Raw genomic sequence first — 16695 nt, forward strand, 5'->3', positions numbered from 1 at the left:
GCCTTTAAATAACATAGCCCACAGGTTCACCCTGCACTGACAGGCCTGCATTGTAGTTAAAAATGCATCATAATGAGCACTGGGCAGCACTGTCCTTTTTCCTGCTCATGCTGTATCAAGAATAAGGCTTCTTTGAGCAGTTGATGTTTGCCTCCTTCATCTTCCCAAGAGTCCTCTCAGAGGCTGATGGCCTCTGAGTTCTGCACAACTGCGTCTTGACTGTCGTCTTCTGCTCTGACATCAAAGACTAGTGAAAACCAGGGAAGTGGGGGAACGGACTCCCCTGGACCATCTGTGGCTTGCACAACTTCCTATTGTGAAACCAGTCTGCATTTGGAGCATTAAAGCACCAGGGACTCCCTGCCTTAAGGAAGTTTCTATCATGATCCTTCTGAAGTCCAGAAAGAGACAGACCTCTGCAAATATTCCTCATGTAAGCACAATTCTACGTGTCCAGGGAAACTGCTCGTAATTTCCTTGATAAGAACACACATTTCGGTTAGTCGTTTTATAGACTACATGCTTTAACTTTAAGGCTTATAGAACATTAGGTTGAGAAGTATGCCACAATTTAACTTTCAAAAATGTGTAGTAATTTTTTCTGTATGCGAATATTATCTTAATTCATGATAAGAGTTGGAAAAACCACATGCAAACAGAGGTCACGGCTGTCTTGTTCACTCTGCAAATACCCAGTTTTTACACTGCTGAGCTTAAGATTTATACTTCAGTATATCACCATGAAACCATGAAATCCCACACAATTGACAGTGCAAACTAAATATATTTCAGATGGGATATGTTGGTGCCAACTCTAGTGTTTAATCTGTCTTCATACCCAGAAACATTAACTAAAATACACATAGACACACACACACACATTTGCCATAAAAGTACCTTTTTGATTCGATGGGTTAGAATATTCTTTGCCCAAGCTAAAAAAAATCAGGCTTAATGCCAATCTGAGCTGCCAAAATGAGATACCATATTGGTTCACCCAAAATTTGACCAACCCCAGAAAAGTAATTCCTCACTCTGGTGACCTGATGAATGCCTCAACAGAACATTCTCATAATAATGTTCTGAGATTGGTCCATAAAGAAACCAATTCTGTGATTATTAATTAGAATTAAATTGTGGTTTCTACTCTTAGTAAAATTAAGTAACTAACAGTATCTTGGTAAAATAAGTCCTAGGAAAAGGTAGGTGGATAAATCACAACTTTGTTTTCCTTTCCAGATAAATGGAGAATATACAAAATAATTCAGATAGGTTGCTTAGAATCAAGGCAAACAGATAAGAAAGAGATGAGTTTATTTCAAACTAAACCTGTCCCTCTGTACCATTTAGGTATGGCTCAATCCCTATCAGCTTCCCAAAGGGAACTGTATAGATGCAAAAAAATAAAAAAATAAAAAATAAAAAAAATAAAAAAAAGACTGCATACCACTGTTTTGCAGTGCAGACTGCCTTTTCACATATATTATCTTCTTTAGAATGAGTCGACTCTATCAGAAACCATCATTAACTTATGATGAACTTTTTGCAGAAATGTTTTATTATGTACTTTTCATTTATGATATACATGAATAAATGTAATAGGTCTTTAATATGACAAACGAAGAACTTTAAATTTTAATTACTGACCAAACACCATAAGTTGTGCTCAATGTCACAATATCAGAATAATTTTTTCAGTGTAACTTTATTTATTCCAATGCTAAAACAATTTTTATGAGGAACTTTCTATCCTACTTAAACAAGACTTCCTGTAGCTTTCTGGATCTCCCTCACACAAACATGTTCATTATTAAACAAAGAACAGCCTTGTTTCTATTTGTTTCAATTCTGTTATTGCATCACACTGTCTCAAGTTGTCTTGTTTTGTACTCCTCACATCAATACTTACTACACAATAATTTTATTTCCTTGATTACTTGTAAAGGGCTTTCTTTACTTAGCTCTTACTGAGTATTTCTGGTCTCTGGATTCTATAAAAATGATCTGGTTGTAGCACCATGAAAAAGTATTTTCCTCTAGTACTCTTGAATCTTACTAGCCTAAAACTGTCACTTTCCTATCCCCCATACAGGACAATAACCCCAACTGTTAAAGATGCTGTAATCACTCTAAAATTCAATGTGGACAAACTATCCAATACAAGAAAATATCCAGTTGCTTTTTCTCAGCTAGAATCATAAAGTGGAACAGAGGCTCAATATTTAAAGAAATTAAAATTTCTACTAACAGTATTTGCAAATGCCCTTGAAAAAGATTCTAGGAAGAAAAAAAGGTCCTCAGTTGTATCAAAGGGCAGAAGTGGTTAGAATTCCTAGAGAACAGTGCCTGACTACACCTCTTTGAAAGCTAAAGTCACTTTTATAAGATTTAATCTATTGAGATGTCTGATGTTCTGCTAAGACAAAAAGATGATGAAATTATGAATATAATCCATATATATTGTTTATGTTTTGTTTTCTTTGGGGAAAAATAAAAATATAATTAAATGTCAACTGCTATTATGAAGAACTATATAATGATGCTGTATATTTTAAGTTGCAATTAGACTTGATCTAATCTTCAGCCATAGGTAAAACAATGATCTTCTGCATTAAAGGAGGTATTCTGGGTAGAAAATAAGACAAATCTCATCATAATATGGTGACATATCAGAATTAATATATTTATTTGCAGAACATTCATGATGTGTACTTATCTCTATACACATACATATTCTGGCTTTTCTCTTAGGTTGATGAGGTTCCCTTTATTTATTTATTTAATTTTTGAATGTTTTATTTATTTTTGAGAGAGAGATAGAGACAGCATGAGCAGGGGAGGGTCAGAGAGAGAGGGAGACACAGAATGTGAACTAGGCTCCAGGCTCTGAGCTAGTTGTCAGCACAGAGCCTGATGCAGGGCTCGAACCCACGAACCGTGAGATCATGACCTAAGCCGAAGTCGGATGCTCAACCAACTGAGCTACCCAGGCACCCAGATGAGGTTCTCTGTAAAATCACCAGCATTTAAAAAATAAAAAAAAAAAAAATTATTTCTTGGACTTCAACTCTGAAATGTCCTTTCCTCCTTATTTCTCAGTGAAAATAACATCTGAAATAGTCAATATGACTATCACAGCTATTTGTGAAGAAGAAAATACTTTCTAGTTACTGAATGGAACCAGAGTGTCAGCCAAGATCCTTTTCCCTTAAGTAAAAACAAGCGAAACATTCTGAAAATGTGGTCCAACAGAAATAATACGAGCTTTGAAGCTGGGTAAACTAAGGAGGCTTTGTCTTCATGTTACTAAATACTCAGCTATCATATACCTGTCAGAAACATTTATTTCACAAGGCTATGGCTGAGCCATATCCAGAAATATGAAGTGGGGCTGACTGCACTGGGTGTTTTCTGCTGCTTCCTTTCTCTTCAAGTTGGACTGGAAATACTATAAAGAAAATACTCTGAGCAATCTGCCCCAAACAAGGAAGTCCATAAAAAAAGAACAGGAATGTAGGAGGGAAAAAACAGCACTTAAAAGAATGTGACTTTTATCTGCACTTAAAAACTTAGAAAATGTGCAGTTTGTAATTATCCCTGTTTAACTCTTTAACTACTCATGTTGATTCCTGAACAAGTGCTTTAAAAGTCCGCTGCTGGAGTTTTCAAAGATTCAAAACACAGATCCGGCAGGAAGTGTCTCTGAATCAACAACTCAATTATATTCAAAAAGGAAATATTCCCACTAGGACTTGAACTAATCAGAAAATAAGAAAACCTGAAAACACTTAACAGAAACACGATTACAACTAAGCTGACTTGAACTACATTAAACACTTGCAAGAACACGAAAAACATACACATTCAGAGAAAAAGATTCAGCTTCATCTAAAGCCAGCAAATGTCCAATATTTAAGCTTAATCACTCAATTAGCTTATTTTTCCAAATCTGTTATTTAAAATGAGACAGAGGAAGCAATGTCTCTTATCCCTTCTCCTTCTATGAATGTACTGATTATACCACATGTCTTTCTCTAATGTAAAATCCTGAAAATGTGGTTTGAGGGGAGTCAGATATTAAAAAATGCCTATTTTGTTATTTCTAGCTGTGTGAAATGACACTTAAATTCTAAATCTTGGTTTTCTCATTAATAAATGCAATTAACTTTGACCTTCCAGAGTTATCAGAAGCACAAATTAAGCATAATTTGTAGCCCTCAATGGATCATAAACAAATGTTAGGCTCCAGAGTATTGTCCAATCCTTGAAACCATTAACACACTAGAAAGAAACATGCAGGGCTGCAAATTTGCTAGTGCTTTTAGGAAATATGTGAGTTAGGTATTAGAAATACATTCACATAACAGGCATGCCAAGACAGCCATTTTTCCACGTTAAGTTTGCTCCTCCAAACACAGCCTAACATACTGTGCTGAATAAGAATGTGACATTGAATGGGGGGGCGCCTGGGTGGTTCAGTAGGTTACCCATCAGACACTGGATTTCGGCTCAGGGTCACGATCTCACAGTTCGTGAGATCCAGCCCTGTGTCAGGCTCTGTGCTGACAGTGCCAGGGCCTATGGGACTCTCTCTCCCTCAATATCTGCCCCTCCCTCATTCGACCTTGTGTACATGCACACTCTCTCAAAATAAAGTTAAAAAAAAAAAAAGAAGAAGAATGTGACATTGAAGAATGAATGGGCAACAGGAAAAGAGTGGCAGAGGTTCAAAATGACCCCAAAGAGGTCAGAGTTAAAGCTCTCTGAGGAGAAACCAAAAGGAAATGTGGTAATTCCAGGCCAATACAACCAGTAAGGAAGATGGGTACTCTTCTGCTCATGGGTACCAAGTACAATATAAACTGTCCTGCCATATAGATGTAAGCAATTTATCCGAAGGAAAGAAAGAATTGAGACATTGAGACAAAGGGCACAGATGCTTTTAGTAAATAAAAAAATTTTGAAACATACCAAATGGGGAGGCTCATTTATTCCAAGTGGTTCCTGAAACATATATTAAAACATTTTAACAATTGTAATCATATAATCTTACTTATCTTATTGAAAGTTTGAAATAGCATTTGAAAAATTTTTTTAAAAAGTCTAATTTACCAGGTTTCTTGAACTAGTTATGACCCTCAAATACCTTACTGAATTATCTTGATTTTATTATTTATTACTCATTCATTTTGAGTAACGTAGCTGGGAAAAAATACGTGCCTCGATGTCCATCAGAAAGATGGAGTCTGAGCTTCCGGCCATTACACTTCTCACCACTATTTCATGGGCACCCTTCTTGTTCTGTGTTGTTATTATCTACACTGGCCACACTCTTTCCTAACTTCATATTTTGCATATGAGGAGATTATTCCCTCTTTGAGGACTGTTTTTTCTGCCCTACGTCATTGTCTGGCTAAACTGCTTATATCCCTAAAGATATCACTCAACACATCCTCTTCTTGAGAAGAGGCCTGGTGCGCAACTCCCAGGCTCTGAGTGCTCTTCACAGACTCCCCCGCACTGCCTACACACTTCAGCTCCTCACTCATCATACTACCGTCAGTCACCTACACATCAATCTCCTCAAAGAGATGGAGACCCATCAGGGCAATCCTATTCATCTTTTATCTCCCGTGATCAGTAGTGCCTGCCATATGAGGCACTAAATAAATACTGATAAATGAGTGAAGTGATCAAATTACAGCCATCTCACTGATGTGCTGATACCACCTACTACTAGCTCTCTATAGAATCTAAAGCAATTCATACGCTATTTCATTTTCTCTATGTATTCACATAATCCAGCAGTTTCACTTTTACAAAGCCTGTACTGCACATTAAACTGCATGCTATTACATGCTCTAGTATTGGTTATGATCATAGCTAACTCACCAGTTGAATAGGTCGTATGGACATGATTATATTATTTGATGCTCCCCAGTCAAAAAAGCATTTGTATTTCCCTTTCTCTAAAATGTACTGTTCTCCACAAAAGAACTTCTGCTGGTAGGCAACCCATCTAGTAGGGAAAAAAAAGAAAAAGAACAGAGGTGATACAGAATCGAACAAACAACAATTTTAAAACCAAACCTCTCAAAGTTCTCAGAATGGGAGAAAACTTACACGCCGCTTTTAACATGAATGGATCTGGTTTCGCTGCCAAAGCCGATTTCTTCTAAGTCAGAAATTTCCTGATTTGTAATGTCAATAAACTTCCCACTTTCTAGGTCAGATTCAAATAGTGTGATAGAAGATTCTATAAAATTCTATAAAGAGGAAGAGGAAAGTTAAAGAGAGCATAAGGATTTTGTTCTACAGATTGTTGTATCTTAGCACAATTTTTCACATGCTTGGGATCTCACACAAATAACTCCAGAAGAATTTTAAATGCAGCTGGAAATGATTTTGATAGTTATTACTTTTAAAGTTTAAAGAAAAAAGTAACTCTCAATTTACTTTAATCAAGAAAAGACCATTTTTATATAAGTGGAAACTAATCAAGAGTTGGCAAATTGCTGGGACTTTAGGCTATTATATGTTGCCTACCTATAAAGGAAGCTAAAGTTTCACTTGTGCCTAAAGAGTGAAAGCCACAGCATGGATCCAAGAGTAAATACACAATGTACAGTGGATATTTTGTTGGAGAGAATTTTATAAGCTTAAATGTAAAAGAAAAAATAAAATTTCCTTGACAAAAGATTAAAAAAAATTAAAATGAGGACATTTTAAAAGTTTTTATAGATAATATATTTATAATAAGAATATCATAAAAATTTTAAGATCCAAGTTGATAAATCTGCAAAAGACAGAGGCAATTCACAAAAAATATTAGCATTAAAAACAAATAAGCAAAAGTCCAGTTTCAATAGTAAAAACTAAGAAATTCAAATTAAAACCACTAGATACAATTTTCACTTTTTAAAATAAGGAGGTTCTAAAAATCCAGTTTCGGGGCGCCTGGGTGGCTTAGTCGGTTAAGCGTCCGACTTTCGCTTAGGTCATGATCTTGCGGTTCGTGGGTTCGAGCCCCGCGTCGGGCTGTGTGCTGACTGCCAGCTCAGAGCCTGGAGCCTGTTTCAGTCTGTGACTCCCTCTCTCTCTGACCCTCCCCTGCTCATGCTCTCTCTCTCTCTCTCTCTCTCTCTTAGAAATAAATAAAACATTAAAAAAAATTTAAAAAAAAAATCCAGTTTCATCTGGAAACATTACTAGCAGAAATAGAAGTTGGATAGGGGCACCTGGGTGGCTCAATTAGTTATGTGTCTTGGGCTCAGGCCATGATCTTGTGGTTCTTCAGTTGAAGCCCCGCACAGGGTTCTTTGCTGACAACTCAAAGCCTGGAGTCTGCTTTGGATTCTGTGTCTCCCTCTCTCTCTGCCCCTCCCCTGCTTGTGCTCTCTGTTTCTCAAAAAATGAATAAACGTATATACATATATATCCTATATGTATCCTATACATATATATATGTATATATAGGATATATATGTATATAGGATAGCGATTTTAGAAAATAATTTAGAAATACATTTTAAAAGACAGATATTGTTTAACTCTCTGATGTTGTTGGTAAAATCCTTTTTTTTAATCTAGAAAAAGTTTCCCGAAACTAAATGATGGGTAATTTATATGCAAAGATGATTTTTATTTTACAATACCAAAAAGCTATAAATGGTGCAAATGCCTAAACGATGTATAAAAATAAACCTTTATGCATCTACCTACCACCTGATGGAATATACTTACTACTGGCCAGGAGCCTTATGTGTCTTATTTCCAAAAGAGCGATCACATAAGATTATATTACCATCATTCTCATTTTCCAGCTAAGGAAGGTGAGTAAGTTGCCTGAGGTAACACAGCTACTGAGGGACAGAGACTGAATTTAAGTCCAAATCTGTCTATGTATCTACCTACCTTAATCACTGTCAGATAGGAGGAAAGAAAAGGACAAAACCTCAAACTTCTAAAACTGGTAAGATGATAAGCATGCAAAAAAAAGCCCAACTTTTCATAAGAGAAGGCTAGCAGGAAAAAAACTGAAGAGTGGTTGGGTCCAGGGAGGTTGGACAATTTTAACCTACATTTTTTTCAAATCTTTATAACAGATATACTTTTTAATTGGAAAATACAGAATACATTTATTTTTTAATTTTTACTAGTTTTGAGAGAGAGAGAGACAGAGTGTCAGTGGGGGAGGTGTAGAGAGAGAGGGAGACAAAGAATCTGAAGCAGGCACCAGGCTCTGAGCTGTCAGCACAGAGTGTGACGCAGGGCTCGATCTCATGAACCGTGAGATCATGGCCTGAGCGGAAGTTGGACATTTAGCCGACCGAGCCAGCCAGGAGCCCCAGAATACACTGCTTTTAAAAGAACCAAAATCTCTTTCTCTATTACTACTATTTTGTTGTTTGTAGATTAGTCTTAGACCTATGGAAAATGTTAGCAACTTCTCTAAGTCTCAACAATACCAATTTTCTCCTGCTTTTAATACATTATAAATTTAAGAACAGATTTCTAGGATAAGCATTCACTTTATATGAACAAGCAAAACAGTGTCAAAAACAACCAAAGCATCTATAAGAAAATACATTCAAAAAATTCTCATTTACTACTTGTCAACTTCCAACGATTTAAAAACTGTTCCTATAAATGGATCAAATTTCATTTGAGAATTTAGGATAAAAGAGAAAGGCTTTTTGCCTGAAATGTTTATTAAAAAATAATTCATACCATAATTGTGTTTTTAATTCCTCCTTGACAGTAAACCTTTGGAACCTGAGAATATGTGTTACCTCATTACCTTCACAAGTTTCTTTAAAAAAAAAGTGAGAGTTGGGTGAATTTATTTTACATCACTATCATCATCCCTTCCTTTTTTTTTTTTTTTTAATGGTTATTTATTTTTGAGAGATAGAGAGACAGAGCATGAGTAAGGGGTGGAGGGCAGAGAGAGAGGGAGACACAGAAACTGAAGCAGGCTCCAGACTCTGAGCTGTTAGCTCAGAGACCAATGCAGGGCTCGAACCCACAAACTGTGAGTTCATGACCTGAGCCAAAGTCCGTATGGGTCAGTATGTTATGTTGGAGTAAAATAGGACAAAGACATAAAAACATAAATACAGATACATGCACATGTGCTGTGTCTGTGCCCTTTCATTAAGAAGTAACTTGCATTATTTTGTGATGTACTTTACTTGTGCAATTATTTGCACAAATCCTACTGTGTGGGCTGTGCAAGAGTGAGCTGGAAAGCAGGCAATAATGCAGCGTGGAGCTGAGCAGAGGAGGGACCCACTGTCACAGGACCCAGTGCCAAGTACAAGAGCTGGCTGCTGCCATATGCTTGAGGATTCACAAACAGAATTCCTCACATGGCTTGAGTTTGTGTCCTTCCTACTCTGTCTGCTATTCTCAGAGACCTGGCCATGGGCCACAGGAGACTCTTAAGCAGCATCGCTCTCCTCTTTCCCATCTTCTGCTTTTGTTTATTCAAGGCTTTTCTTGCCTTACAGCTTTTGCCTTCTTTTGCCTTCTTGCCTTACAGCTTTTGCCTCCTTTTTCTCAGTACCTTTCTGAGCCACTTTCCTTTTTTCACTCTGTATTTTTCACTCAAATCTACTAATTATAGTATCTGATCTAGTTAACTAGTTAGCATCAATATGCTGTCCCTGCTGGACAGAGCTCTACCTCTAAGCCAAATCCAATCACCTGGGGCTAAATATCCTGCAGATACATGTGCAAAGTGTGATATAAAACACACAAAAAACTATAAAAACCCAAGCCCACAACTTCTAACTGTCTTGTTCAGGTGATTGCAATAGGCACTTAAGGGTGTTATGCTGAGCGAAATAAGTCAGGCAGAGAAGGACAAATATCATATGTTTGCACGTATAGGAGGATTACGAGGAACTTAACAGAGGACCAAGGGGGAGAAGAAGGGGGGAAATGGAGGGAGACAAACCATGAGAGACTTGAATGCTGAGAACAAACTGAGGACTGATGGGTGTGGGGGGGAGGGGGGAGATGGGCATGGAGGAGGGCACTTGTGGGGAGAAGCACTGGGTGTTATATGAAAACCAACTTGACAATAAACTGTAAAAAAAAAAAAAAAAAAAGTCATGTCCAGAGTAAGTTCTATGAGATTTCTATGTTATTAGCATCCCTGCTTTGCCAGGGATGCAATTATGTAATTTTAAAAGTCACACAGATTAAAGTGGAGCTCTGTTGCTTGGGAAGAACGAATAATGACGGAATGATCTAAAATATGTACTCCATTTTATATTTTTAAAGGACTTATATCCAAGGGAAAATCTGGATAGCTTATTATAGTCTCTGGTCCAGAACTCCCCATTGTCAAAAAATGAGCAGATGCTTTAGGACCAGAGATAAATCTTTAAGGATTAGTAAATTGGGTGTTTTTAAATTCCATACAATCCCACAGCTGATCTTCCCTGGAGCTCTTATGCTATAACCCACTGGTGGACAAAGTAACATGAGACACCAGCGGAGAATTGGTATATCCATTAATTTAGGAGAAATAATGCTCTCCCCATTACATACCACCTGGTTTCAGAGATCTGAAAAGAGGCCCCAGGTCTGAAAATCCTAACAGAGGCAAATCCAAAAGTTAAGCTTGTATAAAACTGAGGGGAAAATATCGAGGAAGCCAAGGAATAAAAATTCCTTGTTTAAACTCTAGAGTCTAAATACTCCTATGTCATTCTGGATCTTTCCTTTAAAAAAAAAAAAAAAGAAAGAAAGAAAGAAATTAACTCAAGTCAGTATATCCGCCTGCCTCATTTGGAATTAGAAACATATTTCCTGTTGTCTTCTCCAAGAACTCCAAGACACAGATCACATTATCCCTAAGGAACATGTCCAGAATTTGACCTTAGTAGATTCACAGTGTTGTGCATTCTGAAGTCAGGACAGTAGAAAACCGTAGTGCATTCTGCAACTTTGCTATTTATCCTCTTATTTATTTTATCTTATATTACTTTAACTTAGATCTTACATGTAGCACATCATTCTTTCCCAGGTTAGGGACCTGAAAGATGTCTCATGTCAACTCTACCTGCTAACCTATGTAGGCTGTGAAAACCATGAGAGCTTTAAATCCTATGTCTAACAATACTTTATCTTAAATTTAAAATTTTTCAGAGAGGATTATGTCTTATCACAAAAAAAGATAATAAAGGGGTCAGGAAGAAATTTTGGGAGAAGATGGGTATGTCTGGTCTTGATGGTGGTGATGGTTTCCCTAGTGGACACATACCTGCAAACTCATGCAGTTACATATGTTAAATATGTACAGCTTTTTTTTTTTTTTAAAGCATTTATTTATTTTTGAGAGACCGAGTGTAACAGAGTGCAAGTGGGGGAGGAGCAGAGAAAAAAGGAAACAGAATCTGGAGCAGGCTTCAGGCTCTGAGCTGTCAGCACAGAACCTGATGCGGGGCTCCAACACATGAGCCATGAAATCATGACCTGAGCCGAAGTCAGAAGCTTAAATGACTGAGCCATCCAGGTGTCCCTGTAAAACTCTTTACATGTCAATAGTACATCAATAAACTGGTTAAAAAAAAAAAAAAAAAACCAACCCAAAACTCTTCTCCACTATCTGCTATGTCTGAAGAACGCAAAATATTTCATCTGCAAATATTTTAGTGAACATAAATTTAAATTATAAATGAACTGCCTCAAAGTCATGTAAATATTGATTATACATGTGTACTGGTCTGCAATATTACCATATATTTATAGCTACAAATGAAATGCTAATAAGCCTTTGGTTGAATGAGATCCAGTTTTCCAATGTTAAGATACTTTTTTAGTCTAATCATTCTGCAACAACAACAAAAAAAGGAAAATATGACATGAGCCCTAGAGTAACACAGACTTTCCCTCAAATCACAATTCTACACTTGGGTATGGCTCCTACCTGAGACCCTTAGTTTCTGTACCTGTAAGATGAAAATGATAACAGTCTCCATCTTGTGGTCTGTGTGAAGATTCAGTACAAATATGCTACATGTAAGGCTATTAATAAGCACTTGACAAATGTCAAGATTATAATAATATCTTTATAGGCTAACAAGTAGTCTTTTAATTGTTAAAAAAAAATCTTACTGTAGGAGACAAAGACTTTATGTCAAGGGCATTTTTATTTATATAAAAGCTATCATTATTTTCATAAATGCCCCAAACTTTTGTATGCAGCAGTAATCAACAAGCCAATTCCTACCAATTTTTTCCAATGGTATATTATCATACTGTCCATATCAAATACTTAATAATTATGTGGCTATATATGGTATTTATATCTTTTCATATTTTCTATTATTGGGAGATTTCACTGAGTGATTTGGGGTTTTATTTTGTTTGTTTTAGTCACAGTCATCTTGAGAAGATGCTGTCACATTCATTGTTGAACATTTCTAGGATCAGCAATGCTTCCATTCAGCTATCTTTTTAAATAAGGAGGGAAAATACTAAGAATTATTCAACACTAGGGTAGAAAATGCTTTGAACCATGACCCACAGTTCCCTGAATGCATGTGGTCGTGAAGAACTAAAGTAAAAAGATGAAGGCTCTATCTTGTTTTGTCTTCCTTGCCTTTTTAGTGGTCAAGAAAGGAATGGCTAAGTAGAGAAAGTGCATGGCTCTTGTATAATAGAATTGTGGACTACGTACCTCACAGTTATCTATCCACTGCTCAAGGAAACTCAGTCGCCAATTATCTTCAATGGATTGTCCTAGAGGTCTTTTTGGTAGAACTGGTTTCCAACTCACAGTCTTAATACCAAGGATCATTCACAGGGCTGGGGGTACGTGGGGGGAGCTCCCTTGTTCCCTGTACAACTTCCCTCATTCTTGCCTCTCCTGCCTGACCAGGTAAATAGCCCAAAGAGACAAAAAGCTAAAAGGCCAGAACATGCCAACCTTCTGCTCAAAGTCCATGTGGACACCCTTCACTTCATATCAATTCCTTCAAAGAGGCTTTAGAGGTCATGCTAGACAGTTAGTATTTATATGGCTAAAGATTACTTTGAGAAGAGACTGCAGTGATAACTCGTGAACTGCAAGAAAGCATGCCCCTCTGAACATATTAAAAAATCTCCAGAGCTGGTCAGAAAAATGAACAACATTTGAAAAGCCCTGATCCCTACAGAACTCTCTAACATATATCTCCACTTCTCTGTGACCTCAACTTCTACCTGGAGTTATGTAGTGTCCAGACTTACCCCCTCCATCCCAAGCCATTTCTGGATAAAGTCACCACAAAGATCTTTCTACATTTAAAATCTGATCTTATTCATTGGGCATAAAACCCATTAGAGGTTCAAGGTCAAATCAAGAAAAAAATATCTGAACTCAACATGTGGATAAGACCCTTCATTATCTGGCTTTTGCCCTCATTTCTTCCAAAGTTCTGCCTAATATCCTGACTTAACTGCATTTCTCAAAAACACCAGTTTCACTTACAAGAGGGTTTCTCAACCTCTGCACTATTAACATATTAGACCAGAAGACTCTCTGATGTGAGAGGGCTGTCCTGTGGCTTATGGGGGTTTGGTAGTATTCCTGGCCTCCACGGAGTAGATACCATATCACCCCCTATCTGGGCCCCCACAAGTCACGACAACCCAAAAGGTCTCCTGACACTGCCAAATGCCCCCTCAGAGGTAAAATCACCTCCAGCTGAGAACCAGTGGCTCATGTCCTTAACTTTTACTGTTAATCTCTTGCTAAAATAGCATTTCTCTTTCTGTATTCACTCTGTCCTGGAACCTCTCCACTTGGCTAACTCTTGAATCAAAAATTTTGCTCAACTGTTATCTTTTTCCTCTCTACTTCCAAGTGGGAGTAACTGACCTTTCTCTGGGCACCCTGAGTACTCTGTGCTTAGTCTAATCATAGTCAAACATAATCAAACGCTTATATAAATGCTATTTTCTCTATTAGACTATCTGCTCTGTGAAATCAAGGACCGAGTCTCCGGCCACTGTATTTCTAGCATCTGATACAATACAGGTCACAAAGCAGGTGCTCAAAAAATACATATGGAATTGATGCACGAAACGTAAATGTAAGTATTCTATAATAATCACAGCTGTTAAGAAAAGCAGGAAAGCTACATAAGTGGTTCAGTGTAATGTTCTCAGGTATTAGAAACATTTTATAACCTCATGTTTTATCACAGCTCATGACTGATTTTCATGGATAGAAAACAGAAAATTATGAATAACAAAGCTAACTCACAGCTTGTAAGAAGCGGAAAGACAAGATGGGGCCACTTAATGCTCCACAGGCAGTGCTGTCTTCAAGATCTCCCTCTTCAAGCAAGAATTGCTGGCCTTTAAAATGTTCTTTTTCATAGGCAACCCATCTAGAAATACAAAGGATATCCAAGTGAGCCATGAATAGAACTGTAATAAAAAAAAAAAGAAAGAAAAAAGAAAATATCCTGATAAAGCACTTAGTTGTATATCACCATATTTTAAAAAGCAACACATTTGTTTTGTTACCATTTATAATGACAGACAAATGCTATGTGCTTCATGGATCAATACCTTTTTATAGTTTGGAAGTTTTACCCAACAAAAGGTTAACTATTGTAGAATTACAACAGAGCAAAGCTTGCTAATTGTGGTATGACCTGATACTACATCTCAGTGTGGTTGGAAAAACAGTTGGCCAATTAAAAAATAATGGAAAGCACACAAATAGCCCATGAGAAAAGTTTCAAACCTATGATGAGATTCAAAGATAACTATTCTTATTTTACCGACAAAGCCCTTCTGTAATCACAGAAAATGTAATCCCTAAATTAAACATTTATTTATGGTTGAAATCAAAAGAACCTCTCACTAGGCTTCAGATCTAAAACACATTACAGGTGGTTTTAACAAGGAGGAAATGCAACTGGGCTGGCATTAGCACTGGTGGCCTACACATATATGAAGGCGTCTGTGAATATTTATAGGCAGGCAATGTTGTTCCCACTATTTCATGAGTGGTGATGATGGGAATAGGAAGCACTGTGACAGAGTATGCTCCAGGGACACAGGTTTCTTGACTTTTAATCTAAAACCGTCAGTACAGAACACTGATAAACGCCATTGGTCATTCAGCTCCTCCCTAAAACTTACCTTTTTATGGAATAATTCACAGTAGCTAATGAAGGTAACACGGGCATGGATGATTCACAACACATGCTGGCCTGCTTAAATCTGCCTTCAGGGGCACTGTGTTGTTACAATGGGAGCCTCTCCAATGGGGCAGATTCCAGAATGACTATTTTCGGCTCCTGGGTTGGGAACTTCTGAATTCTGGGGCTTGACAAATGAAGCTGAGTAGGGCCAACTACTATTGTTTTGGGAAAACAAAAAAACTACTCCAAAAAATTGTTTCCAGAGGGTGCAAAATAAAAGCAGCTGCTCAGCAATCATGAACACCTCCTCGCTTTGTGTGTGTAGGTGTGCACATGGCAGGGGAAGGGGGGTCCCCATGAGTCGGGATTAACATATTTGATACATCTTAGTGTGCTTGTAATACATAGAATAACTATCATTATTTTATTCTTAAACTATTATGTGAAGATAGATTGCACAAGAAAACCTTCAAAAATGTTTTGAGCTTATTTTTGAGAGAAAGAGACAGAGAGTGAGAAAGAGGAAGAGAATCTCAAGGAGGCTCTGTGCTGTCAGCACGAAGCTCGATGCAGGGCTCAATCTCATGAACCGTGAGATCATGACCTGAGCCAAAATCAAGAGTCAGACGCTTAACTGACTGAGCCACCCAGGAGCCCCAAACACTTTCAAATTCTAAATGTGGCTTTCATTATATAAATGTGGCTACCCAAAACATGCTCCTAATAAACCTGAATGGGAAAAATATAGAAGACCTTAATATTACGGACAGATTAATAAATTATTACACGGTGACAGTTCAGAAATCTTCTCAGCTTTTTACAACAGATTAAGTTTTGTCTAAAAGTCAATTTATATATACATCTGGGATATTTAAAAACAGATGTTTTCTGAGAAAAATGAAAAAACAACAACTCCACTTTCCCTAGATTCCTCAAGATGGTACAGAGATGAGTTCCTCCTACCTGCAGATAAAGTTAAACAGTTAACATAAATGGTAGAAACAGTGAAAAACAGTGAAATTAACTGTTCACTTTTAAATGGGGACATGACATTTTTATTTCTGCAGTTGTCATATGAAAAAGGAAACTTATGTATATTGTATTACAAGCCATAATATTTTCTTGAGAGTTTTTATAGAATAATTACAAAAAAACTCAGGAAACAATGCAAATCACAATCTAGTTAATGAGAAAAACATTCAGATCTCAAAGGGAAGAAAAGGCAATAATATTTAGTAGGGTTAACAAGAAGCATATGTGTTCACAGATTAGAGAAGAATAAATATGACACAATAAAAATTTGTTTATCCAAAACATGTTTGTTTTTCAAGGGCCTAATAATTTTAAATGAAGGATAAATAATTAAATGATTATCAATATGTCAGGCCAATTATGGATACGCCCTACATATCTAATATATGGCATAGTCTCTTATGTTTCCATTTTGGCTAGTGTGGCTAGTACTTGATTTACTGTCAGAAACTTCAAAGTCTAAGTCTCTAAAGGTAGACCCTTGAGTGATCTAAGACCCATCATTTAA

At 37.0% G+C, this 16695-nt stretch overlaps 1 protein-coding gene across 2 annotated transcripts in view; it reads right to left on the minus strand.

The window, feature by feature from the left end:
• Positions 1-16695, minus strand: part of CRYBG3 (crystallin beta-gamma domain containing 3) — a 112503-nt gene that overhangs the window by 29216 nt on the left and 66592 nt on the right. For both annotated transcript variants that reach the window (XM_039221995.1, XM_039221993.1), the window contains 4 exons: positions 14264-14390; positions 6124-6266; positions 5893-6019; positions 4972-5004 (listed from right to left, as the gene is read on the minus strand). In XM_039221995.1, the coding sequence (XP_039077926.1) occupies positions 4972-5004; positions 5893-6019; positions 6124-6266; positions 14264-14390 (430 nt within the window). The remainder of the gene's footprint in view (positions 1-4971; positions 5005-5892; positions 6020-6123; positions 6267-14263; positions 14391-16695) is intronic.

The sequence above is a fragment of the Hyaena hyaena genome, unplaced genomic scaffold, assembly GCF_003009895.1.
Source record: "Hyaena hyaena isolate Hyena2069 unplaced genomic scaffold, ASM300989v1 scaffold_1040, whole genome shotgun sequence".
Taxonomy (NCBI): Eukaryota; Metazoa; Chordata; class Mammalia; order Carnivora; family Hyaenidae; genus Hyaena; species Hyaena hyaena.